Source organism: Bradysia coprophila, unplaced genomic scaffold (genome assembly GCF_014529535.1).
Source record: "Bradysia coprophila strain Holo2 unplaced genomic scaffold, BU_Bcop_v1 contig_232, whole genome shotgun sequence".
Classification (NCBI taxonomy): Eukaryota; Metazoa; Arthropoda; class Insecta; order Diptera; family Sciaridae; genus Bradysia; species Bradysia coprophila.
Window position 1 is genome coordinate 1599201 of NW_023503493.1, and position 26195 is coordinate 1625395.

At 39.4% G+C, this 26195-nt stretch overlaps 4 protein-coding genes and 1 long non-coding RNA gene across 10 annotated transcripts in view; 3 read left to right on the forward strand and 2 right to left on the reverse strand.

The window, feature by feature from the left end:
• The first annotated feature begins 28 nt into the window (after positions 1-28).
• LOC119075837 lies at positions 29-2880 on the forward strand. The gene is made up of 3 exons (XR_005087478.1): positions 29-346; positions 2080-2082; positions 2871-2880. It is a non-coding gene; the product is annotated as an uncharacterized LOC119075837 (long non-coding RNA).
• A 2404-nt stretch (positions 2881-5284) lies between these two features.
• Positions 5285-11080, forward strand: LOC119075778 (autophagy-related protein 9A). Of its 6 annotated transcripts, none has more exons than XM_037182335.1 (13): positions 5285-5584; positions 5827-5980; positions 6122-6384; positions 7563-7740; positions 7803-8016; positions 8091-8215; positions 8522-8834; positions 9053-9231; positions 9285-9416; positions 9480-9783; positions 9843-9974; positions 10045-10215; positions 10279-11080. In XM_037182335.1, the coding sequence occupies exons 3-13, from the start codon at positions 6213-6215 to the stop codon at positions 10888-10890; spliced, it is 2532 nt and encodes an 843-aa protein (XP_037038230.1). In that variant the 5' UTR covers positions 5285-5584; positions 5827-5980; positions 6122-6212; the 3' UTR covers positions 10891-11080. The 6 variants fall into 6 exon arrangements, with proteins under 6 accessions (XP_037038230.1, XP_037038227.1, XP_037038228.1 ...); XM_037182333.1 differs by having other exon boundaries at positions 5307-5650; positions 5715-5980; XM_037182334.1 differs by having other exon boundaries at positions 5307-5584; positions 5715-5980.
• Positions 5693-7520, reverse strand: LOC119075805 (protein PIF-like). Its single transcript, XM_037182371.1, has one exon. The coding sequence runs from the start codon at positions 7490-7492 to the stop codon at positions 6569-6571; it is 924 nt and encodes a 307-aa protein (XP_037038266.1). The 5' UTR covers positions 7493-7520; the 3' UTR covers positions 5693-6568.
• A 6102-nt stretch (positions 11081-17182) lies between the features above and the next one.
• On the reverse strand, positions 17183-18526 carry LOC119075798 (putative gustatory receptor 2a). The gene is made up of 2 exons (XM_037182365.1): positions 17553-18526; positions 17183-17499 (listed from the first exon to the last, which is right to left on the reverse strand). The coding sequence occupies exons 1-2, from the start codon at positions 18498-18500 to the stop codon at positions 17332-17334; spliced, it is 1116 nt and encodes a 371-aa protein (XP_037038260.1). The 5' UTR covers positions 18501-18526; the 3' UTR covers positions 17183-17331.
• Positions 18527-20679: 2153 nt separating this feature from the next.
• LOC119075770 (unconventional myosin-XV) overlaps positions 20680-26195 on the forward strand; it is a 102330-nt gene continuing 96814 nt past the window's right edge. The window contains exon 1 of the mRNA XM_037182316.1: positions 20680-21720. The gene's annotated coding sequence lies outside the window, so the exon portion shown is untranslated. The remainder of the gene's footprint in view (positions 21721-26195) is intronic.

Below are 26195 nucleotides of genomic sequence, written 5' to 3' on the forward strand. Positions count from 1 at the left end.
AATTGACCCACCCATTTCTAACTTTTGACATTTTTCACATATGCCACGACGTTCAACTCGTAAGACTCTGAGACTTTGCCGAAGAAAGTATCTCTCTATCTCTCATAAGCCAAAAAATGTTACTCCTTTCCTCCGACGCTCGAGCAGCTCAAAATTTGCTCACTCTGACCACTCTACACATACACACACATACACATACACACATACACTACACTACACATTCAATCTAGTATGGCTACACAACATAAAAGCGTTCGAAGTAAATATCATTTTTGTCTGAACCCGTGGCTTTGGTGCTAGAGCTCTCGACTCATAATCGAGAGGTCCCGTGTTCAAATCCGCGGCTGTACAAAATGATCGTTCCCTCATTCGCTTTATATGTAACACTCACTCAAATGACATTCTAATGTGTCCGTTGCCAATTCGCAATGTTAAAAATATCGAATCTCCAATTTTTGAAGCGTACATAAGTGCAGTCTACTTGATCGTTCATAGAATAGTTCGTTCATAATAGTATAATAGACGCAGATTTTTTTGGTAAAATTTTAGTTGTTACCAGTCTATTTTTTTTTTGTAAAAATTATTTGGCAGATGATGAGAAAACCTAAGCCAGCTTGTTTGAACTAAAATTGGGTGTATCTCCAAAACCCCAATTGACCCACCCATTTCCAACTTTCGACATTTTTCACATATGCCCCTCTGTTCTACTCGTAAAACTCTGAGACTTTGCCGAAGAAAGTAATTCTCTATCTCTCATAACCCAAAAAAATATTAGTCCTTTCATCCTACGCTCGAGTAGCTCAAAATTTGGTCACTCTAATCACTCTAGCTCAAACGAATCTGCCCCGATTTTTTTAATTATTTTTTTGTTCGAATCGCGTTACGAATACCTTTCATTTGATGGGTCGCACGCCTCTGTAGGTATCAATACAGCTAAGCTACAGCCGAAAACACGTTCCCGACCCTCGAAAACCACACTCAGAAACCACTTCGAGGCCAATAAAACAAAATTCTGGTTTTTCCTGGGGTAATGGCGTATCACATTTTCATTTTTATGTCCACCCTGAGGTTCCTGCAAAATTTCATGGAGATTGGCTGACTAGTTTCCGAGATCGTCCGTCGATAGATAGATAGATAGAAACATACAGAGTAAATTGAAAGATTTTGATTGTTTGGAAAACGTTAATTTGGTGCATTTTCTATCAAAATGACCAACTTCAAAACGATGTATCTCCGGCAATTTTAAAGTTACATAGTCGAGTGATAGCTCGTTTTGCTCGTATTTGAAGCGCGAATAAGATAGAATAGGATTTGTGGTGATACAGGCCAAAGGAAAGAAACTTAAATTCTCGCCTATATATAGTTGCCGCGTCTCAAAAAAATTTATTCGTTCTTTTTTTGGAAGTTAGACTGCGTCAAGTCCTCCGCTAACGCTCCGGACATGATGAATCTAGTGACAAAAACTACCACTTTGACAAGGTGGTGAATGCTTCATATTTACAAACGTAAAACAAACGTTAAGTAAAATAGTTAATGGTTAAGTTACTTTTCAGTGTATTAGTTACCCTCGGCTCCGGCTGGGATCAACTAGTTTCACACAAAAACTGATCTTTTGAATCTTGTACCTCAAGTTCCAAATCTTAGAGATGCGAATTTGTGAGAGAAAATACATGAAATTCTCTCACAAATTCGTCTCTCTAAGGTTCTTATGTGTTGTACGGTAGAGTTGTGTAAATACTCAGTGGATGGGCTAGGGCTACACCACCGCACTTCAAGCAAAAGTTGTACTCTAAATAGGGTACTGAAACTTGACAGTGCTCCTGCTCCATACAAAATTTTACACTGTAAAAAGAGTGGTAATAAAATTTCATACAAATAGTATTCCATTTGACAGCTGTCATTAATAGCACCTTTGCTTGAAGCCACACAAATTACATATGCATTCAAAAAAAATTACGCAAAAAATCATAGAAAATTGGGAGTGTTCTTAGCGTTCGTACACACAGCGACGTACGTATCGAATTTCTTTTATTCTAATTGTCATATTTGAACGTACGTACGAACGTAATTTGTGTATAGTCGGTATAGTCCCTGACGGCGTATAGGGCACAAAGAACACAATTATCGTTTTTTGAACATCCTAGGTTTCCTAGGCTTGGAACATCAGCCCATAATATTAAAACGAGAGTTAGAAAATTGAAATCACTCAGCTTATTGGTTTCTTGTCACTATCAACATGACAACAAAAGGGTGACGATAATCGCAAGTAAAATCACGTGAATTTACCTAAGAAATCGCCAAGAAACATCGGCAAAGTCAGAATGGAAAATCTGTCTTTCTGCCGTTTCTTCGCATTTTGACGATTTTACTCGGAAATTCATCATTTTTGGCTGATTTGTTAACTCACCAAAAAAAAAATCCAAAAATTACATTTGAGCTATAGCTTCCACTGCATTTAGCTATTTGCCAGTAGCCTGTTCAAAGGTATCAAAGGTATCAACCGATGATGAAATTTCCAAATAATCGATACAACCGAATGTTTTATCGACAAACGACAAATATCGACTGATAATTGAACTATCAGTCAATATTTATCGATTTATCAGTCGATTATCGATAAAACATTCGATTGATATTGATTTTTTGAAAATATCGATAATCGAATGTATTATCGACCATGCCCAATCAACACGCATTATAAGCACTAATGCCTACTTGAATCGATGATGTTGCTAAAACAAACATCCTGAATAATAATACAACCCTGGTTCTAACTGCGGGTCCATATGTGTCATGGTAATGATAAGAGAATTACACCCTTCGTTGCCTGCTCGAGAGAAAACTGGTTTTTGGCAAAGAGATGTTCGAAGCCTCGTTCGAAGCATAAAACCATTTTTGTTTTATCTGTCGTTTCAGTAGAAAGTTGTCGTCCAGGGTTAGTGTTACACATAAACTGTTCTTGACTGTTCGTTTGTACCTGATTTGTAACGTGATTCATCATTTGAGTATATGACCAAATGTAGTTTTTTCTTTCTTCGATGGTGTTATAAAGGGGTAAGCGTAACATTTTCTTTCTATTTATGAGTGATTCATGCGAATGATTTAATTGTTAATTACTTTTGCAAAACAATCTGCTATTGATTATGGTGTTTGGGAACAATTAAGAAATCGTTTCCGCGTTATTATGAATGACTCACTTGCAGATGCGTCAAAATTTGAATATTTAACGAAAATCAACAAGCATTCAAGGGAAGCATTCTTTATGATTGTCAATCAATTTATAGTAGGGGGCATTGCACTTTTTTCCATCAATCACTGCAAAATTGGCCGTGTTTTCGGCCTTTAATGTTGGTGGATTTATTTGACTAGGTTTTCGGTAGATAATCAAAATTTCCGAATTTGTGTTTTGCCTCACTTCGTTCGGGCTGCAACTCTCGAAATTGCCTACAATCTACCGTCCACCACAGATTACGTAAATGCGTAAAATACGTAAAAAAATACAATTCTAGTGAGAAAACTGTAGCACTTTCTCTTCCGTGGGGAGAAAATAGAACTTTTCTCATTCGAACTGTTACTTCGTTTATGTTTTCGAAAATTGTATGGCGACGGGCGAATCGATGTTTTCGTTTCGTGGAGAAAAACGTAAAAAATGCACGCATGTTCCTTAGTTCCTAAATTTTTTTGGAAAACTCGAGCGAAATTACGGCTTGGTAAACAAATCATGTCCGGAGCGATAGCGGAGAACTTGACGCAGTCTAACCCCAAAAAAAGGAACAAAATTTAGTTTCTACCCTTTGGTCTATATAACCACGTATTCTATCAAATTCTCGCTTCAAATACGAGCACAACGAGCTATCACTCGGCTATGTAGGTACCGGAGATACATCGTTTTGAAATTGGTCACTTACTCTGTATGTTTCTAGCTATCTGTCTATCTATCTATCGACGGGCTATCTAGGAAAATAGTCAGCCAATCGCTACACGAATCGAACAAAAAATAATTAGAAAAATCGGTGCTGATCCGGTTGAGCGAGAGTGGTCAGAGTGCCCAATTTTTCAAAGTATAAACACTGAAGGTACCGCAGATCAGCAAAAACACGCGGATCCTTACTTTCGGGTGATAATTTTCATAACGTTGGATACAAGTAAAATCGAGTAGAATTCACTTTGTTAGGTTGCATCTCAATACACAACACAGAAAATGGGTCTGGGGTACCTGAGCTACTCGAGCGTAGGAGGAAAGGACTAATATTTTTTGGGTTATGAGAGATTAGATAGTTACTTTCTTCGGCAAAGTCTCAGAGTTTTACGAGTAGAACAGAGGGGCATATGTGAAAAATGTCGAAAGTTGGAAATGGGTGGGTCAATTGGGGTTTTAGATTTATCTCTTGAATGGTGGCAGATAGTCTTACTTTCTTCGGCAAAGTAGTAGGGAAAGCTGTGGCGATCATTTTGATGAATAGAACGTGGGGTCGCCGAGGCGAGGAAAAGGTTCAAAATGGCTGCCTAAATTTGCACCAAAAAATTTTTATTGGCAACATCGATAGATCTTTACTCTGGTATCATTTTGATGAATAGAGCGCGGCCTAAATTTCAGGTTAAGAGCCCGAAACTTCTAAAGCGAGTGATATCATTACAAAAATCTCTACGAGAAAAGTGTGACGCAGTCTTTGTAGTACAATTTCTAAAATGAATGATATCGCTAGAGTTGACGCTTTCAGCTTCGTTACGCAAAAATTAAATTGTGCACCCAAATAGTTCAAACAAGCTGGCTGAGTTTTTCTCATCATCTGCCAAATAATAAAAAAGAAATTGACTGAAAGCAACAAAAATTTGACCAAAAAAATCTGCGACGCATGTGGCAGATAAATTTTCTTGTAGGTCTGTTCCTGAACAACTGTCACTTAGCAAGTGAACTTGTGAAATTTTTTTTGCTAAAAATTATTTGGCAGATGATGAGGAATACTAAGCCAACTAATTGGGTGTAAAATTTAATTTTTGCGTAACGAAGCTGAAAGCGTCAACTCTAGCGATATCATTCATTTTAGAAATTGTACTACAAAGACTGCGTCACACTTTTCTCGTACAGATTGTTGTCGGGATAACTACTTTTTCGACAAATTGAATCAGATTTTAATCAATTTCCCATCAAAACGATAGATGTTTATAAACCGTTAAGGTTACCGCTACCGTTTCAAAAATATACTTCAGTGGTATCGGTATTACACAGTGTGTCCAAGGAAATTCAACCTAACAAAAACGAACGAAAAAAAAATCGAACCACTCGTTACCGTTCGAAGTGTCACACATCTGTCAAGAGAGAGCATAAAAATGGCTCACACAGAAATTTCTGTTTATCATTTTTTTTGTTAATGTTTCATTCAGATCGAACGCAATTCCATTAGAATAGTGCAATCCAATCGATCCAAGTTAATTTAAGTGCAACGTCATTTTCATCTATCTTAAGTGTCGAGAGCAACGATCGCGTGTAAATTACGCGTTTTGATTTAGAATTACTATTTCTGTGACGTTTTTTCCATATAAATATAAACTGCGATCTTCTCTTTGTTTTCATCAGTCCAAGGTATATGAATAAAAAAAAACGAACGAACGAACAGCTGTGTAATGGTCTCAGTGTGAAAAATATAAAGTGTGTTGTGTGGTATATGCATAGTGATATTGTGACATTGTGTTCATTTGTACGAATTTCACAGGTCATCTGTGTGGCTGATTGTTGTTTGTTGTTTTTAAGTCTTTTTTCGTACTTTTAGTAAATAACTTTGTGCGATCGAAAATTAACTTTTTTTTTATTTGTGGTGCTATCAGTGGATTTGGAGGAGACATTCGTTGAGCTGTTCGATGGTGTGTTGGTGTTCCTGATATATCAATTTTTGCGGCGATTTTTTTATTTCATTTCTACTATTACAACCATACGCCAAACGCACCAATGTGTATAGAATCAAATCAGTCGTCGTTCAAGGTAATTTGCTTTTTTGTTGTTGTTGTTGTTTTTCAAATCGTAAGTGCGTGCTTCGCTCAGCTCTAATGCTCCGAATATTTCCTTTGTCACTTTTTATGTCATTTCTGTTGTTCGTGCTCTTTATTGGCTAAACAACAACAGTGTATGCGACTGTAAACAACCGAAATACAATTCTCCGTTCCGCGACTTGTTGGATGTCGATTGTGTACTCGTCCGCATTCGATACACCGATATGGCAAATCCCGATGTTAGATACAGCTCGGTAACGAACGAAAGCAATCCATTCACCAGACAGCATGCGGAAGCAACGATTCAGGATGACGAACTGGGCATGGACAGCGACAATGACGATGCTCCGCATAATAGTGGCATTTTGCTTCATGTCGTGCCGGACACTAGTAAATGTACGTGATGATTTGAATGGGTCTGTAGCGTGTGCAAATGATGTTTTCTTCCTACTGGCTTTTGGCCATTGCCCGATTTACGGTCATTTGTCCATGATTTCTGGTCATTTCTTGATCTCTGGTCATTTCCCGACTGCTGGCCATTTCTCGATCTATGGTCATTTCTCGATCTATGGTCATTTCCCTACTGCTGGTCATTTCCAGATTTCTTGTCATTTCCAGATTTCTTGTCATTTCCCGATCTCTGGTCATTTCTCGATCCCTGCTCTTTTCCTGATTTCTTGTCATCTCCCGACTGCTGGTCATTTCTCGATCTCTGGTCATTTCCAGATTTCTTGTCATTTCCCGACTGCTCGTCATTTTTCGATCTCTGGTCATTTCCCGACTTCTGGTCATTTCTCGATCTCTGGTCATTTCCCGACTGCTGATCATTTCCAGACTGCTGGTCATTTCTCGACTGCTGGCCATTTCTCGATCTCTGGTCATTTCTCGATCTCTGGTCATTTCTCGATCTCTGGTCATTTCTCGATCTCTGGTCTTTTCCAGATTTCTTGTCATTTCCCGACTGCTGGTCATTTCTTGATCTCTGGTCATTTCCCGACTGCTGGTCATTTCCCGACTGCTGGTCATTTTCAGATTTCTTGTCATTTCTCGATCTCTGGTCATTTCCCGACTGCTGATCATTTCCCGACTGCTGGTCATTTCCCGACTGCTGGTCATTTCTCGATCTCTGGTCATTTCTCGATCTCTGGTCTGTTCCAGATTTCTTGTCATTTCCCGACTGCTGGTCATTTCTCGATCTCTGGTCATTTCCAGATTTCTGGTCATTTCCAGATTTCTGGTCATTTCCAGATTTCTTGTCATTTCCCGACTGCTGGTCATTTCCCGACTGCTGGTCATTTCTCGATCTCTGGTCATTTCTCGATCTCTGGTCTGTTCCAGATTTCTTGTCATTTCCCGACTGCTGGTCATTTCTCGATCTCTGGTCTTTTCCAGATTTCTTGTCATTTCCCGACTGCTGGTCATTTCTCGATCTATGGTCATTAACCGACTTCCCAGTCTTTCGGCCAAAAAAATTCCCGGTGTCCTGGATGCCAAGGATACACATTCTTTGCACACGTGAGCTCTGATTCGTCAGTTGAAAATTTGTTAAAATTTTTTTTTTGACATTTCCACAGCTCGATGGAATCACATCGAAGATTTGGACTCGTTTTTCACGCGCATGTACAACTACCATCAGAAGCACGGTTTCTATGTGATGATGCTGCAAGAGATTCTCGAACTGGGACAATTCGTTTTTGTCGTTGTGTTCGTCACGTATCTCATCCACGGCGTCAACTATCCGTATTTGTTCCGGTAGGTTCCGGCCCGACCACAAAACGAGAGATTTTTTTTTTGACTTTCATCTCCTCTTTCAGCGAAGTCCCATTAGCGCATAACAAGACCAAAGTCACTCTTGACGATGTCATGTATCCGGTTGGCGAATGTATATCGTCGATAACGGCAACGTCATGGATCATACTGTTCATAGCGATGCTGTTCTGGCAATTTCGGACGATCAAAGTGATTTATCATGCGCTGCAATACTACGACATCAAAAAGTTTTACAACTCGGCGCTGAAAATTGACGATGTAAGTGTTGCGTCCGGTTCCCCAGCGACCTCGGTTGTCTAACGATTTTTCCATTTGAATTTTCCCGGGCTCAGTCGGAGATCGACAATTTGACTTGGCACGAGGTGCAACAGAAAATCCGCGAAGTGCAATCCGAACAGCAAATGTGCATTCACAAGGCACAGTTGACCGAATTGGACATTTATCACAGAATTTTGCGGTGAGTTTTGTTTAGTCGTCGTGTGGATGAATGAAATCGGACACAAAGAAAATCACTCGGCGCTTCCGTATTTTAACAAACTGTCCTTGACGAGGTGGCTAACCTGTTATCAGTGTACGCATGAGTTAACGGCGCATTTCTCGTTCGTAAAACTGTTTTTTTCGTTCTGCGAAATGATTCAGTCTTATCATCCGTTGAAAGTAATTCAAAGGGATTACTGGTAGATCGGGAGCCTGTCTGCGAATTTCATTCATTTTATTGCCACTGAACACTACATTCGACTAATCTGTCCCGTCCGTTCCACAGATTCAAAAACTACATGGTCGCACTGATGAACAAAAATCTGCTGCCATCGAAAATCTGTCCACCCATCATCGGCGAATCGGTGTGCTTTAGTCGTGGCCTACGCTACAACATCGAAATGATTTTGTTCCGTGGTCCGTGGGCGCCATTCGAAAACAATTGGCATTTGAAGGAGGAGTTCAAGCGATCGAACAAGCGCAACGAATTGGCACAGAAATTGTCACGACAGATCTTTTGGGTGGCATTCGGCAATTTACTGCTGTCACCATTGGTGTTCCTGTGGTCGTTGATGGTTTTCTTCTTCAGTTATGCGGATGTAAGAGACGTAGTTGATTCGCTGGGTGCATCGGGTGCATCGGATGCATCGGGTGCATCGACTGCATCGGGTGCATCGACTGCATCGGGTGCGTCGACTGCATCGGGTGCATCGACTGCATCGGGTGCATCGACTGCATCGGGTGCATCGACTGCATCGGGTGCATCGACTGCATTGGAAAGTCTAATCATTTTTTGTTTGTTTGTTTCCCACTTCAGTTGATCAAAAGAGAACCGGGCACGTTAGGGACGAGATGCTGGTCGCAATACGGCATGTTGTACATGCGACACTTCAACGAATTAGATCACGAATTACATGCAAGACTGAATAGAGCCTATCGACCCGCCGTGAAATACATGAGTTCATTCTCGTCCCCAATAATGGCCGTGATCGCCAAGTAAGATCCAACGGAACGTTTCGTCGGCAAATTCTAATTCTTGTCCGCTTCAGGAACATAATTTTTATGGGTGGCGGACCTCTGGCAATTTTAATGCTGCTGGCCATCTACGACGAGGATGTTGTACAGGTCGAACGTGTGTTAATGTTGATGACATTGCTCGGAATCTCGGTTATATTCGCCAGGTAAAAATTATTTTCGAATCGAATGATCGAAAGTCGATGCTAACGTTCGTTCGTTCGCCGCAGAATCTTTATTCCCGACGAGAATATGATCTGGTGTCCGGAACAGCTGATGACCGCCGTGTTGGCACACACACATTATCTTCCCGTCACGTGGCGAGGACAAGCACACACGAGTCAGGTACGCGACCAATTTGGTCACTTTTTCCAGTTCCGTGCCATGTACTTACTCAACGAGCTGCTTAGTCCGCTAACGACACCATTCATATTGATGTTTTACCTGCGGCCACGATCGCTCGACATCGTGGATTTCTTCCGGAATTTTACCGTATCGGTAATCGGCGTCGGAGATGTGTGCTCGTTTGCTCAAGTAAGGTTGATGAGGTTCGAGAGTAGATTGGTTTGTATTGTCATTGCTGTTCTTGTTAGATGGACGTTCGAAAGCACGGAAACAGAGACTGGCAGCCGACGCACAGTACGGAAGTCGAAATGCCGGAAGTGTTGACACCGCTGTGTGAAACGAATCAGTACACCCAAGGCGAATTTGGCAAAACTGAACTGGTTGGTTTCGTTTATGCGATGATTAGTTGTTGGGGCGCGTGAGCACTAAATTTTTTCGCTTCCATTACAGTCACTGGTCCATTTCACACTAACCAATCCCGGTTGGAAGATGCCGAACGAGGCTAAACAATTTGTGCACAGCATCAAACGGCATGCTATGCATGACATTGATCGCACTAGAATCGGAACGAATACAGCAATGGAACAGAGTCTGTTTTCCGTCGGAAGTATGGGAAGAGAGGTGAGTCTCGATATCGCTTGTCTCCGGTAAACTATTTCCTTTCACGCTCAATCATGTCGACAGTACTCGTCGATCGTCCAGTCAATAATGCAAGCCCAGAAACTGCTCGGTCCGAATCAAATGGTCTTTTCCGGTCTACAATCGCACTACGGCGACAATCGCAATCCGTTTTCACCGACAACCAATCTACCGACGGATCCCATTGATCTGTCGTCGCATCGCAGCTACCATTTGGCTAACATCAATGAAGACGATGCCGAACCGCCGAATGCTCGTCCGGCCAATTACGAACGAACCACACAGAGTGTACTCGGCGCAAGCATGGGCATGAGTATGATCGGTGGTATGAGTCGACGTGAAGGACCGCCGCAAGCATCACAAGACGGTTTGTTGTACAGCATTTGCGGTGGTGGTCATGTCGACAATACCGTCGCACCGGAATTCACCGCAACGGATATGTGCTTGAGCACGCTGTATTTGCACGAATTGCACCACAGACAGATCAAGCGTCGAACGGGTACGGTTCGATCGGAGCATGGCCAATCGTGGCAACAGCCGCATCAGACCGCTTCGATGGGTATGTTGTCGACGGATATCGTGGGTTTCAATCAACCGGGCACATCGTCATCGGTGGCTGTTGAACGGACACCACTTTTGGCACCAAAGAAATCATAGCACACGGCTGAATGGGTCTAGACAGTCGGATTACGTTTCGTTGGAGTTCCGTTGTTTTTTCGAAGAATTTTTTTTTTACAAATATTTTACTGTAGAGCGACCCAACCGGACAACCGACTTTTGTTTTCCTATGTAGAGATATGTAAATAGTTGAAAGATGATATCAGCGCTCGCGCTTTTTTTGTTAGTTTTGTTTTCTTCTTATTCTTCGTTTTGAGTTACTTATTTTGTTGATGTACATAAATGCAGACAGAGAGAGATAGAGAGAGAGAGATGTTGAGGGAGTGACGTGCTGGATATGAGAGTGATGTAAATATTCTTTATGAATAATCAAAAAATAAATGAATCAGAGAGTGAGAGAGTGATGAAGACTGTAAATTTCCGGTGAGGTCACGCAGATCGCCATTTTTATTAGATACGCGGGAACACACCACTTCCCGTGACACAATTCACCAAAATCGAATTTGTCGGGGGATGCGGGAGATTCCAGAGAAATGCTGGAAAAACATTGTTACGGGAGCTTGACATCAAAGTTTCTTCGCTGTTTTGAAGCACTTCCCATTGAGTCGCGACAACGTGATTACGCTAGAAAGTTTGGTGTGCACGCAAAACAGAGGTAAACAACGTAAAGTCAATAAAATTGTATGTTGGGTCTCAAAACAGTCGGCGTATTGCCCCGTTTCCCCTGTTTTCCGACGGGAAACAGGCATATACACTAACTGTTTTGAGACCCGGAGCAAAGATTTTGTTTTATTTTGTTTTCCTACTTTTTCGGTTTTTCCCGCATCTCGTGACGTGGCGGTGAATTTTCAGTTGACCACCGCATGAATCATAAAATCTGAGTGATCTTCATTAAAGTTTACAGCCTTGGATGAACGCTGAAGACAAATGACACGATTAATGTTAGTAGCCATGATGCCAAAGTATCCCAACACTGAAGGTTATGTCAATCTTCAGCTGATCACAAAAAATGTGGAACCCAAGTTTCGGGTGAATTTAGAGTGCAGCGTCAAGTTTATTTCGGTGTAGCGCTAACGATTTCCAAGGAATTGATAGAATGTGTGGTGAATTATGATCGTTTGAATGTGGGGAAATAGTGCAGGTACTTGCGTAATAGGGCGTATCGAATTTTGCAAATTTTAAGGACCGCGATAGCCTGTGTGTGGAAAACGTATATCATCGAAAACTGTGTCCGGGCATGTGGTTGATGGATCCAATGGAGCCATGGAAGAAGTCCCCCCGGGCGACTTTAAGTTTCCGAAGGTCATAATTCGGAAAGTTGATAGTATTTTTGAAAACAATGTTCTAGCGGAATGTAGAGCTTTGAAAACTCTACAAAACTACCGAAGAAACCGATGGTCCAAAAGGTGTCACTGCCAAGATTGCCTAACATCGAAAATGTGACCATTTGGTTTTTGACTTATATTTCCTGAGAGACAAATGATTTTGTTTAGCCTGTGGTATGAGATGGTAGAGGAGGTCGAGCACTACCAGTACACTAGGCATTCAGAAAGGGTGTCTCATTTGAAAGCTACATTCAAGTACTTCTGATTTCCATGATCCATCTTCAGGAGCCTAATATACAGCACCTGGGAAAGTCTTGGATGTCCTCGAACGGATCTTTTAAGTTTTTTTTCCAGAGCAATACGAGATGCGTAGGCTATAATTTACGATGCTATTCCTGGTAGTTCTTGCATAGATATTTCATGCCCTTCTCCTTGATTTCTGTTAAAGGATTATGGAAAGTTCCATTTTTGGGATGCTTATGGCAATTTCAACCATGAAAATTGCAAGTTACTTTCAAGAAAGCTTTTCCGCGTGACACACAACTGTTTTATGGGTCCCGTTCCTCGATGAAATTATTTTTGCGACTGCGCATGGAGAAACCCATCCACAATGATATCATATTTTGGACTTTTAACAAGTTTGAAGTCACCAGAGGTCAGTTCCTAAAAATAAGTGACGTTTTCAGGGTCCACTGTCTTCCCTATCCCAGAACTACAGAATTGCAGTGGATTCAGATGATTTTTCTGGTTCCTTCCTGCATTCTGTCGATGGTTCAGGTAACAGCAGGTCAGTTGACTCAACCACTTCTTCGTTCTAGGCACTAGACACTTCGTACGTTTTTGGCCATTTTTTCGGCTAACATTTGGACTTTTAACAAGTTTTAAGTCACCAGAGGTCAGTTCCTAAAAATAAGTGACGTCTTCAGGGTCCACTGTCTTCCCTATCCCAGAACTATAAAACAGCAGGGTTTTCAGACGATTTTTATGGTTTCTTTCTGACTTCTATCGATAGTTAAGGTAACAGCAGGTCATTTCATAAGAAAAATCCAGAAGGTAACCAGAAAAAAAGATCTTCCAAGAAATATTGGTAAGGAGTCGCCATACTTTCCGAAGCAGAAGAAACTTTTCAAAATTATTTTTTTCGGAGATATTTGATGGGTTCATATGAATGACTTTCCCGGCTGGATTTTTCTTTCTATTTTCCGGAAGACATTTTCGTTTCACAATGTTTCGTGGAACAAAGAAAGATCTTAAGGAACTGAAGGCGCATGGAACCATTTTTTTTTTGACACTAAAATGTGTTTTAACCCAGCGAAAACTCTATTGAAATCGTAGGTGCTACAATAAAGTGAATTTGCGCTGCACTCAAACCCATCTGAAACTTGGGATCCTTGTGTTTTTGCGGATTTGCATCGCATTCAGTGGTTCGGAAACTTTGATCGTTATGTACCATTTTGATGCACTATAATTCGCCATTCGCCATATTATAGAAAAAAAAGAAAACGGAAAGCACACAGCGTAACAAAATAAATTTTAAATTTGAATGGAGGGAGGAGGAATCAATTGAACTATTTAGGGTTTAGAAACGAAAACTCATTTTTAATCATAAGAAAAAGTGGAAATATTTACACGATTCTATCAACAACAAGAAATAATTGAAATTACATTTTTAAGCCGATCCCAAACGAGAAATTAAAAACAAAATTATTTCCTTTTCTTTAAAGACCGCATCAAATATTTAGCAGCAGTTTTCTAGTCAATAAGTGTTTAAAATTATTTTTATGACGAAAATTCAAATAAAAAACAAAAAAATGAAATGAAAAATCGCATTTTTCTATCTTAACCCGAATAGTCCAGGTGCTTGTGTCCGAAAAAGTGTCCGAATTTTTTTGATATCGCATGTTGTTTGTGGTGAAAAAGTATAGAACGAAATTCATCCAACGCCGTCATTTTGTGGAACAACTTTTTTTTGGATGAGTCCAGATGGCGTTGGTATCGATACTTTTCCAAAAAGTGTCCCGGAAAATTTGTCAACTTTGTGGACTGAAACTTGGCCAATTCTTAGTCCATTTCGATGAGTAAAAGTGATTTGGAAAGGTAAAAGTAAACTCCTTCGAAATCTGCCCGGCGGAGCTTGAACCGATTTGTGGTTCCCAAGATATGCGTCAGGGTTCCCAACTACATCCAAATTTAAGTTTTCGCTAAATTTGTAACATTTTTCCTTGGTATTATTGTGACAATTTAACAATAAAAACTAGACATTTTTAAAGAGCAATTAGGTGTGCATCATTTCTCATACCTGTAATTGATAAGTATCTCTTCCTGGTTCTAGAACTCAGAGATTCAACGAGTTTTACTTAGAAATTCAACGAACTTCCATCCGAGTTTTTGCTCTATTTCATGAAAAATCGTCATAATTCACATCGTCACATCGTCTGACGATCTCAATAATTGCATTTGATGAGAAGAAAACAAAAAAACAAAAAAAAAGGAAAGCTCGTCAAATCTCTGAGTTCTAGAACCAGGAAGAGATACTTATCGTAATTATCACCCAAAACCATTTACAGTGGATGTGTGACGCAAGTCCTGTTATCTACTTACAAAAGAAGTGATATCGGTGTAGGTGACGCTTACAGATTCGACACGCAAAAAGATATGCGTCACAAATGGCAGCTGATGAGGAAAGCACGTAAAAAAGTTTGATCAACAAAAATTTTACCCGAAAAATTTTAGGAAGAAAATTAAAAGGGCATAGACTAGAATCCAAAACTCTATAATCATGTCCGGAGCGTTAGCGGAGGACTTGACGCAGTCTAACTTCCAAAAAAAGAACGACGAATTTTTTTTGAGACGCGGCAACTATATATAGGCGAACATTTCAGTTTCTACCCTTTGGCCTGTATCACCACAAAACATACTCCATCTTATTCTCGCTTCAAATACGAGCAAAACGAGCTATCACTCGACTATGTAACTTTAAAATTGCCGGAGATACATCGTTTTGAAGTTGGTCATTTTGATAGAAAATGCACCAAATTAACGTTTTCCAAACAATCAAAATCTTTCAACTTACTCTGTATGTTTCTATCTATCTATCTATCTATCGACGGACGATCTCGGAAACTAGTCAGCCAATCTCCATGAAATTTTGCAGGAACCTCAGGGTGGACATAAAAATGAAAATGTGATACGCCATTACCCCAGGAAAAACCATAATTTTGTTTTATTGGCCTCGAAGTGGTTTCTGAGTGTGGTTTTCGAGGGTCGGGAACGCGTTTTCGGCTGTAGCTTAGCTGTATTGAAACCTACAGAGGCGTGCGAGCCATCAAATGAAAGGTATTCGTAACACGATTCGAACAAAAAAATATTTAAAAAAAATCGGGGCAGATTCGTTTGAGCTAGAGTGATTAGAGTGACCAAATTTTGAGCTACTCGAGCGTAGGATGAAAGGACTAATATTTTTTGGGTTATGAGAGATAGAGAATTTCTTTCTTCGGCAAAGTCTCAGAGTTTTACGAGTAGAACAGAGGGGCATATGTGAAAAATGTCGAAAGTTAGAAATGGGTGGGTCAATTGGGGTTTTGGAGATATTTCTTGAATTGTGGCAGATAGAGAATTACTTTTACTTTCTTCGTCAAATTTCGAATTTCGTCAAATTTTCGATTTTCGTCAAATTTTCGATTTTCGTCAAATTTTCGATTTTCGTTAAATTTCGTCAAATTTTCGAATTTCGTTAAATTTTCGAAATTCGTTAAATTTTCGATTTTCGTCAAATTTTCGATTTTCGTTAAATTTCGTCAAATTTTCGATTTTCGTTAAATTTCGTCAAATTTTCGATTTTCGTTAAATTTTCGATTTTCGTTAAATTTCGTCAAATTTTCGAATTTCTGTTATAAACTGTTATAAAAAGCAGTGTTCTAAAACTTCTAAAACGACTGATATCCCAACAAAAATCTCTTCGAGAAAAGTGTGACGCAGTCTTTGAAATACAATTTCTAAAATGAATGATACGCAAAAATTAAATTTTACACCCAATTAGTTCAAACAAGCTGGCTTAGTTTTTCTCATCATCTGCCAAATAATTTTTACCAAAAAAAATTTGACTGGAAACAACCAAAATTTTACCAAAAAAATCTGCGTCGTAAAGTGGCAGATGTTCAGGAACAGACCAGCAAGAAAATTTATCTGCCACATGCGACGCAGATTTTTTTGGTAAAATTTTGGTTGTTTTCAGTCAAATTTTTTTTTGGTAAAAATTATTTGGCAGATGATGAGAAAACCTAAGCCAGCTTGTTTGAACTAATTGGGTGTAAAATTTAATTTTTGCGTATCATTCATTTTAGAAATTGTATTTCAAAGACTGCGTCACACTTTTCTCGAAGAGATTTTTGTTGGTATTAGTCTTTTAAACTAGGTTTCTATCTGCCATATTTTCCGAGTTAGAGTTCCCATAGTTTAATAGCTTAAAACGCTCATAGATCCGAAATTATAAGCTTTTATGAAAATTCCTTCAAATTAATTTCTTAGAATTACGTCCTTGACATACCCTGAAAATTTCCGCCAAATCCACTGGTAAATTCAAAAGTTTCGTTGTAACAGAAGGACAAAGTGACAAAGGTTGGTAAAATACAAACAAAACTGCTCATACGGTTGGCACACAAATTCACCTGCGACCGACTCTGATATATTATCACTTACAATCGACGAAATACCAATGTCTCACTTTACCTATGACGTAATCACTTCTGAGCAAAAACTCTCGTAGTTAAGCGGATTACTGACCTGCTTGAAAGATTTGGGTTGGAAACTACAATTCGAAGCAATTATCGCAATTTATTCTGTCGTACGGAGTCTTAGGTACACAGGATCGTTTCGGACGATACTCGAAAAAGTTGTTCACAAAAAAATTAACTTTAACTTGTGTGATATATTGTCAACTTTCAGTACTCCATTTAGAGTACCCACTCATGCTTCAAGCGCGTTGGCCAGAGACTCATTTTGCGTTACATTCGCACCAACACCATCGGATGGAACTTTCTCCTTTTCGCTCAGTTGAAATTGTATTAGAATCACCAGATAGGTGACCGTTGCAGCTGCTAGCTAATCACATCAAAATTGAAACGAAAGAAATTCTCGGTCAAAAATCGGGCAATCCTCAACATACCGATCCCAGTAAGTCCAGATTGACGGTAAAGAATCCATTTGCTGACAGCACAATGGGTTCGTGCAGTATCTGCAGCGAGAACTCTCTGACCAGAAAGTTCAATGACTCGTTGTTGTCTCGTTTCTCGATTTTATTTAACAATCCACCGGTGTCCTCGGCCTGAAAATCAACCAACAAGTGAAAGAAGTCTGTCAGGTCTGGTTATAACTCACACAACCGGTACAATTGTAGCAGGACGAGCACATCACTGATAGTAGCAGCGCAATTAACGAGAAAATGATGGCCGAATGCACGATAATCTCGGAGTCAATAAGATCCTCGAAGCCCAAGAACAGCCAGTATCCATGGCTGGTGAATCCAATGAACGATCTGGTTACAATTGCCAGAACCGACCATCCGAAGCAATTATTCAGCAGTATACTGGCGTTCCAAATCATTCCGTAGATCTGTTTCAGAGCCAGCATTTCGTTGAACTCCTCATGCGCAGGACTTGGTTTCTTCGATTGCTTTCGATGGTCGTAGGTGTCAACGTACAGGATCAATTTCGATTTCTTGGACGTTCGTTGCGCTATTTCGCTCAGTCGTTCGTTCACAAAGTCTAGCCGCTCGCGTACAAGATCGACGAAGAATATGTTTTGAATGCAACGCATGTTCACGACCGCGATGGAATATGATAAGTGGAACCAGAAAAGCGACGCCGACTTGCTTGGACTGAACGCAAGAAAAATGAGTAGAGACAGCAGCAGTCCTTTGCTTATCAACAGGATGACGGTAAATTTGAACAAATATTTCCGCTTAAGCGACTTGTAGTCCATGGGACTGCGAAGTTGAACTTGAAAAATTTGATCGATGTCACTCAGTTCCGACAGTAACGCTTTCAAATCCATACGAGACACAAAAGCCTGGAGAATGATGATCAGGTGGGTCGCTATTTCGGCTAGAAACACCAGACCGGCTACCATTCCCGATATGGAATTGTTGTCGTTAATGACTTTACTGTAAAACATGGCCACGATAGTCAGGGCAACCAGAACCACAAAGTGGAATAGTGAATAGAGACCGAGAATGTAAGTTTGGAATTCATTGGAACCGACTGGACATAAGGCGAATAATTGAAAGAAGAAAATGTATTTCCGAAGTTCGTCGTATAACGCTTTCATGGCGAGAGTCTCCGGGGGAATATAATATTTACACCGCAAACGTTGCACCCGGAATGACTAACAATATTACTGGAAATTGACTTGTTCCAACGTTCATTTATTGAAGACGAACATCAATCAGACGTTGTCACTCATGTATGGAATTAATGAATAAATAACTAGCACTTAATTAGCCCAGTCCGCCTCATCGTCGTTGAACTGACGGGTCTGTTAATATCTAAATTTGTTGGATGCTTATTTCTCAATTATTTAAGGACTTCAATAATTGCATAATCGATAAAGCACAGGAAAATGGACTTTCGAGAAGGAAAGGTATTAACATGTGATGAGTTGCGTTGCACAGATGGAGTAAACGGTAAATAAGACTGAATAATCGCTATGCCGTTTGTATCACGGTGAGTTCGAACAGACAGTAAAGAGGAAAGATTTGTCTATGGTTGTAGACGACGAATCTACAATAGAAGCAAGTCCGTACGGAGCAATGTCTCAAATAAAAGAAAAATTAGTTAAAATCACTCGAAACCCTAAATTCATTAGGGAATCGTAGGAACCAGCCTACTATCACCACCATAATAATGAAAGTCCAGAAGGGAACCCAAAAAATTCTGAAAAATTCCTCAAAATCCTGAGCTTCTAGAACTGGGAAGATGGTGGACCATAAGGGACCCAAGAAAACCTCACAAATGCTTTAAATTCTTTGAATTCTTGAACCTCAATAAAACCGAATGTCCAGAAGGGAACCCAAAAGAGCATCGGAAATCCTTCAAAATCCTAAGGTTCTAGAACTGTAAAGATGGTGAACCACGTGACGTTTCAGAATTTCGGGACCCAACATGCTAATACCCCAATAGAACCGAATGTTCATAAGGGAAACCAAGAAAACCATGGAAATCCTTCAAAATCTTATAGTTCTAGAACTGGGAAGATGATAGACCACGTGAGATGCTAGAATTTTAGGACTCAACATGGTAATACCCCAATAAAACCGAAAGGCCAGAAGAGAACCCAAAAAATTCTGAAAAATTCTTCAAAATCCTGAAGTTCTAGAAATGTAAAGATGGTGGACCATATGAAGTGCTAAAATTTTGGGAAGCAGTATGCTACCGACACAATCATCCAAAATGTCCAGAAGGAACCCCAAGAAAACATCGGAAATCATTCAAAATCCTAAAGTTCTAGAACTGGGAAGACGTTAAACCACGTGAGGTTCTAGAATTTTGGGAACATGAAAATGCCTAAATAATAGCAAATGTCGAGAAAGAAACCCAAGAAAACCACGGAAATCCTACAAAATCCTACAGTTCTAGAACTGGGAAGATGGTCGACTACGTGAGACGCTAGAATTTTGTGACTCAACATTCTAATACCCCAATAAAACCGAATATCCAGAAGGGAACCCAAAAAAACCTCGGAAATTCTTCGAAATCCTAAAGTTCTAGAACTGGGAAGACGGTGGTCCATGAGAAGTGATGTAACTTTGTGAACCAACATATTACCGAAATAATTCCAAAAGCTGAAACGATTATTGATGGCGCAAATCGACATCAATCAGGAAAATCGGTTCGCTAGATCATGAGCGAGAGGCCTCAGAGTGACCGTAAATCGTACTACTCGGCCGTAGATCGATAGGCGATGGTTTTTGCATGTAACTGAAGAAAACCCCGATTTTCATTTCAGTTTTTGGAATTATTGAGACGAAAAAGGTGAATCTCGCACAAGTGCCAAAATACCCTACAGGCGAGAAATCTGGCAATGTGCCAAATTCACACTGTCAATTTGTATTTGAATGAAATGTTACAGTTCCCTTTGCGTAATGTAAGGCTGAATTGAACGTACGCAATGCAAACGACCTAAGATGCGCCCTTTGCATAAATCCAAAAAGGGTTAAAAAAAACCTTATCAACAAAACAACCACTGTTTGTTTTGGAGATTTCCTAAAAATACTGTGCACAAACACAGACATCGTTTCAAAACACTTGTTACACAACAAAACTTCAATAAAGGTAAATAAACCACATTTTACAGGTATCCGTACGATCCGTACACGTTTCGAGTGACACACACATGCGCAGTTTCTCTGTAAATTCTCTTTCGCTCAACACACCGTAACACGTCTAACATACCACCAGCATACCATCAGTGTTAACATTTCTCAGCAAAGCACCAATACAAGAAATTTTTTTCGATTAGTTGGCGTAAGACATTTGATTGTTGCAGACGTTGTTCGGTGAATTTTTTGTTTTTTTTTTTTGTTAAACGTTAGACGGTAAAAGGGGTTTTTGGTGTCCGAATAATTTTGGTGACACCGAAAAGGTGTGTATACAGTGTTACAGCGTCCCTTTTAACAGTGAAATCGGATTAGGATCAAAATCAAAACAAAAGAAACTGACGGAACTGTTGTAATAGAAACGAAAATTAATCGGGACAAAAGTTTAGCGGCACGGGATAATGTGCTGAAACTATATCATCGCACAATTGTGATAATGAGTTGAATGAATTAAGTTAAGCGGAACACAACGGAATTCGTACAAAATAATATTGTTTCGATCATTTGGTGACAAGTTTGTTGTTTCAAACAATTTTTTATCAAACACATCGTGACATTATAAGAATCGAGATTTGTTCTTCTTTGAAACTTTTTAAGTCTGATGTGCGGCCATTTTGAATATTTCTTACATTCATCACAGACAACGATTTACCTGTTGTTGGAGGTGCTAATTTAAATTTTTTTTTCATGTTCGATTTTGTGCAAAATTTGATTTGAAATTTCACGGAAAATCGTCCGACGCGTTGAATTCCAAACTGACACACGTTAGGAAAGTGTGACATTGTTACAATAATTATGTGCGTGAACATAGTGTTATATGTTGAGTGTTAAGACCCCAGTGTCTCATTGAACCCGACTCTCGTCTGTACGAGATATTTAGTCAATAAAATTGTGTGTGACGTGACAAAGTGTCCAAATCGCGTATATATAGAAAAGAAGAAGAAATAAATAACAAAAAAGTAACGCGACGGGCACTCCTTTAGTCAAACATAGACACAGCATCACATTTAAGATTTTTTAGAATAAAAAATTAAAATTAAATTTTTTGTGTTACGTTTTCGTCTTCGATCAGCGGCATCCATCCGACAACATTCCGGTATTTTATATACTCACACATGTATTGTATATTGAACGGAACGGTGTTAATTCGTTGTTGTATTTATTCAATATCAGGTGAGTTTCACAGATTTATAGTCCGTTGAAACTATAAGATCATCTCTCGTATATAATTTGCTGGCTGATTTTTTTAAAACTTTATTTGTTGTTTAAAATTAAAATGCTGGCGCAGTTGATTGCGTTGTAACCTTGACTCTATCTGTTTTGATGCGGATGATTAGTAAAAACAAAAAAAAAAGATTTTATTTTTAAAACATTGTTGAGCGGTGAGAAAATTTGTTTCGCTTGCAAAATGTTTGCTTGGCTTAAGCTCAGTATACAGCCAGTTGTGAAATGAAATATTTTGACAGAAAATGTATGGACCTTCTGTCACTCTTTTTCTTTCGTCTTCTTCTTTTTCAGCCTGTTTCTATCCACTGCTGGACGTAGGCCTCCCCAATTCTCTTCCATTCCGAACGATCCGAACGACTTGTTGTCAATTTTTTTAAAAAGCACTTCGCATATGTCAGAGCATTTCAGACACATCATTGACAGATTCACCATATTAAGATTGATTGCATAAATTTTGCAAACATCCGTGACTCTGACATATGCGAAGTGCTTTTTAACGTTACAATTGCGCAACGGACTATTTCTAACATTAGCACTATCCCACAGCGCGAAGCTATTATACTAATCGCGAGCCATTCGTCTGACGTATTTCGATAAATCAGAAAACAACGCAAAAAGGCCAAACCTCTGTCGTCGTCAAGTCAAAATTACGTTAAACCTTGTAATCGACCGGCGGTACAAAACTTTATTTTACCTGGAAGCCAGACTAATTCCAGGGGTGGCGTTATCTAACATGCAACAAAACAATATAATTTTACTCACAAAAGGAGCCTGAGCTCAGAACAAGTAAAGTTCAACCGAAGGCAGCTAAACAAACAGAGCAGAATCACTCTTCCCTTTCCCATGGTACGCGTGAAGCGAATGTGGAGACAAATTGCCGTTTCGACCTCCGGATCCAGTGGCGGTCAGAGGTTAGCGTGGTCTAACCATCTTCAGTCGCTGCAATTACATTGTACAAATTAGACGAATTGTGTTGGAGTACCTGGTGTCTACTCTACATTCTATTCATTAGAGTCCAATATCGACCATGTTTCCACTGAATCAAACGCTTTTTCAAAGTCTATGAATATCAAGACCGCAGCAATCTTGTATTCATTGCACTTCTCAATCAGCGTTCATGAAAGTGGTCGTTTGTGCTGAACTCAGATCTAAATGCAGCTTGTTCAACAGATTGGTAGAAGTCGAACTTCTTGGTGTTGATAGGAGACACTTATGGGTCGATAGTTTTCCAACTTTGTTATGTCCCCTTTTTTACGCAGCAATGTAATCACTGCATTTTCCCATGCTTCTGGTACTTTTTCACATCGGAGACATTGATTAAACAAAGTCGTTATTGCACCCAATAATAAGTCGTCACCTAGTTTAATGGCTTCCACTGGATCATCGTCTTCACCGGTAGACATTGTTTTTCATTGCGGCTACTGCAGCCTGTGATTCATCAATAGTTACGTCAGACATACCTTTTTTTCGCAAGGACCTAAAACCGCAGTCGTTCACTGCTAGCGAAAAAAGTGACAGAAAGTCCATATTTCACCGATGGTTATAAGCTTAGCGTTAGTCTAAAACACAAAATTGAAACATTTTTCGACCACTGGTTGGACCGTCTAAATGTATAGTATACATTGTATACAATAGATCATTGTCAATGTCGTTTGAGATGTCAAATGAGCTGTCATTTTCACAAAGCTAACCAAAATGTTACAAAAATTTATATGGAGCTGTCATTGTTTGAGGTTATCTTTGTGAAATTGACAACTCATTTGACACTATTTTGAGAGAAGAACAGTTATTTGACACTGATCTATACAGAGTAATGTTGAGACAATAATTTTTGTTGAAACATTTCATCCGCTTACGTGGGGTGATCATTTTACAAATTCATCGACATATCAGTTTTATTGCTGACCCCATGCGAAATGTGACCATTACATGGTAGCTTTCCCGTTGCGAAAATGATCCATTACTCGAAGGGAATATTTTCGGTTCAATTTACGTGAATTCCTTTGTGCACATGCGGCAGGGAAGAAACCCAAAATAAATTGGATGTCTTGACGTAATTCATGACATGACATAACAACTTTGTGACACTCGTGTGTTTTCGATTACTTTTCGCCAAGTTTAGTTGTGTACATCGCCTTATCGGATGTATAACCTCTTCACTTGTCGAAAAGACAGTTAAAGAAACAGTTAAATTGTTACCCAATCACTTTCGCAGCATTCGATGTAGTCTGCTTGTTGACACAAGCGATTGGTGTCGTGGTACATAACCAGACAAACATTTCCGTTAGAACACAGGTCATAACTGTTTCACTGCGTACAATTGACTTTTAGACCACTACTACGAAAGACTTTATAGAGGCAAGAGCGAATTGATTACTTGCTGTCCTGTTACAGACGTCTACTTGGTCTCTTGGTTGGTTCCATTGAGGAACATATTCCGCGTTACATTAAGTTACAAATTCGTTCGATCTGTTGTATAGACCGAATGAAGTAATAGATCCGATAGAGAAAATGGTTCACGAACATGCCGTGTGTGAACGATTAAGTGTTTGGTGTGTTTCTGACATCTAATTTAGCTTCAGCTTCTACTTGACCTTCATGGACAGCTGCGACTTCCTATACATTTTGCATGGTTCCTTGATTGTGTTGTCGATTTTTACGATTGAAGAAATGGTTCCACGGTATGCCTCGAAAGTGTACGATCTGGAAAGTTCATTTTGTTTGCCCGATACGAAAGCTGACCATTGCATGGCAATTTAGCCCTTGCCAGAATGATCCATTCCACGAAGAATATTTTCGTTTAATTTTACGTAAATGCCATACCAACACCAATAATAATACCGAAATACTGTCCACATACTCAACTGTGACACGACACGAATACGAATTTACTGTTACCACTATCAATACCATCTCTTTCTCTCTCTCCATACCAGTTAAATATTCAAATTTGAATTTCAAACAATCAAAAACCGATTCTCATTCTGGTCATCGAGTCATACAAATTATTAATTAATATTTTTCGTTTTATCAAATACATTTCCAATGAGTATGGACGGAACCTGTTTCGATAAAGACAGGTTACATCAGAAATTTGATTTTTTTTTCAATAAAATTTTTAGATTTTTTGTCGACTTCTTAAATTCTCTAATCGTTTTGTGTGAACGAATATTTATCTAGATATGACTGGTGCAGAGGCGTCGACTTCGGTGATGTAAGCCACTTCTGTCGAACAATTTACAGTTCTTTGTTTACTGGGTTTGCGATGTTATTTTGGTCAGCAGGTAGCGTCAATGGAGAGTGTGACTAGTTTACTTGAATTGATCTCGGGGTGTCAAAATGGGAGAAATCGCAAATTTTATCTGAGCTTAGTTATCAATTCATATTTTCATTAAAGTTGCATACATTTTTGGCAGCTGACAGCCGAGATGAGTTGAGTGATATCGCCAATACTTCAGGCGATCGGGGAACAAGCGGTCTGCGATTTTAATGAGTGATAGCTCGTTGGATTCGTCTTTTAACTCTAGCGAACACAAATCTTTCATTTTTTTGAAAAAAATTATTTTCGGTGGAAAGCGTTCGAAAGTTCAGAGGGTCCCAAAAACGGTAATAGCTCAAGATTTTTTTTTTAAATTGTTGTAATGTTGTACGAATGTCGGTCGGCCTTTAAAAAACCTACAGGCAGAGTATACGCAATGGGTAGTGCGAGTACATCCACGAGAGTTATGACTAAAAATATAGTGAATGTTCGGAGAGTCCTCCTTCCCTGCAGCTTCGACGTTACACGGAACTGAGCATGGGGTGCCCGCCAATTTAGCAGGGAAAAACTCACACTCAAATGTTACGTATTTCAGGTAGGGGCCACACGTTTGACGTAATTATGTTCGTAGTTTCCTGTCTAGGTATGATTAGTCTCAGATTTTTAGCTTGTCAAAAATCCTTTTTGCCTGTGGCGAGATAGAAGGAACATGTAAATGACAATTGGCTCCTATGGTAGTGAATGTGAAAGAATTTGTATGAAATTCTCTCATATTTCTTCCATAGGGGCCAACTCTCATCCATATGTTCTACTGTCATTCGCATGTTCCTTCTACCTCGCCACAGGCATACCAACTTATCATTTCTATAGTTTTTACATTTCTATTGAACAGACATGTCTACAATTTTAGGTGATTGCTCCGATCACAAAAAGGTTTCAAATTTGTCAATTGTCGCTAATGTTGGGAACAATGCTATGCCTAAAGTAAAAGCTAAAATCCATCGGAAACGGTGCAAGCTCTAATTACATACATTTAAGCCATTAGGGGTAAACCATTATGCTTCGTGAAGTTCATAAATCGTAAGTAAGTCAACTTTTGACGTAAAATATATGGGCGAAATGTCATAAGTTTACGAAATTGAAGCTAATGGGTCACCCCTAC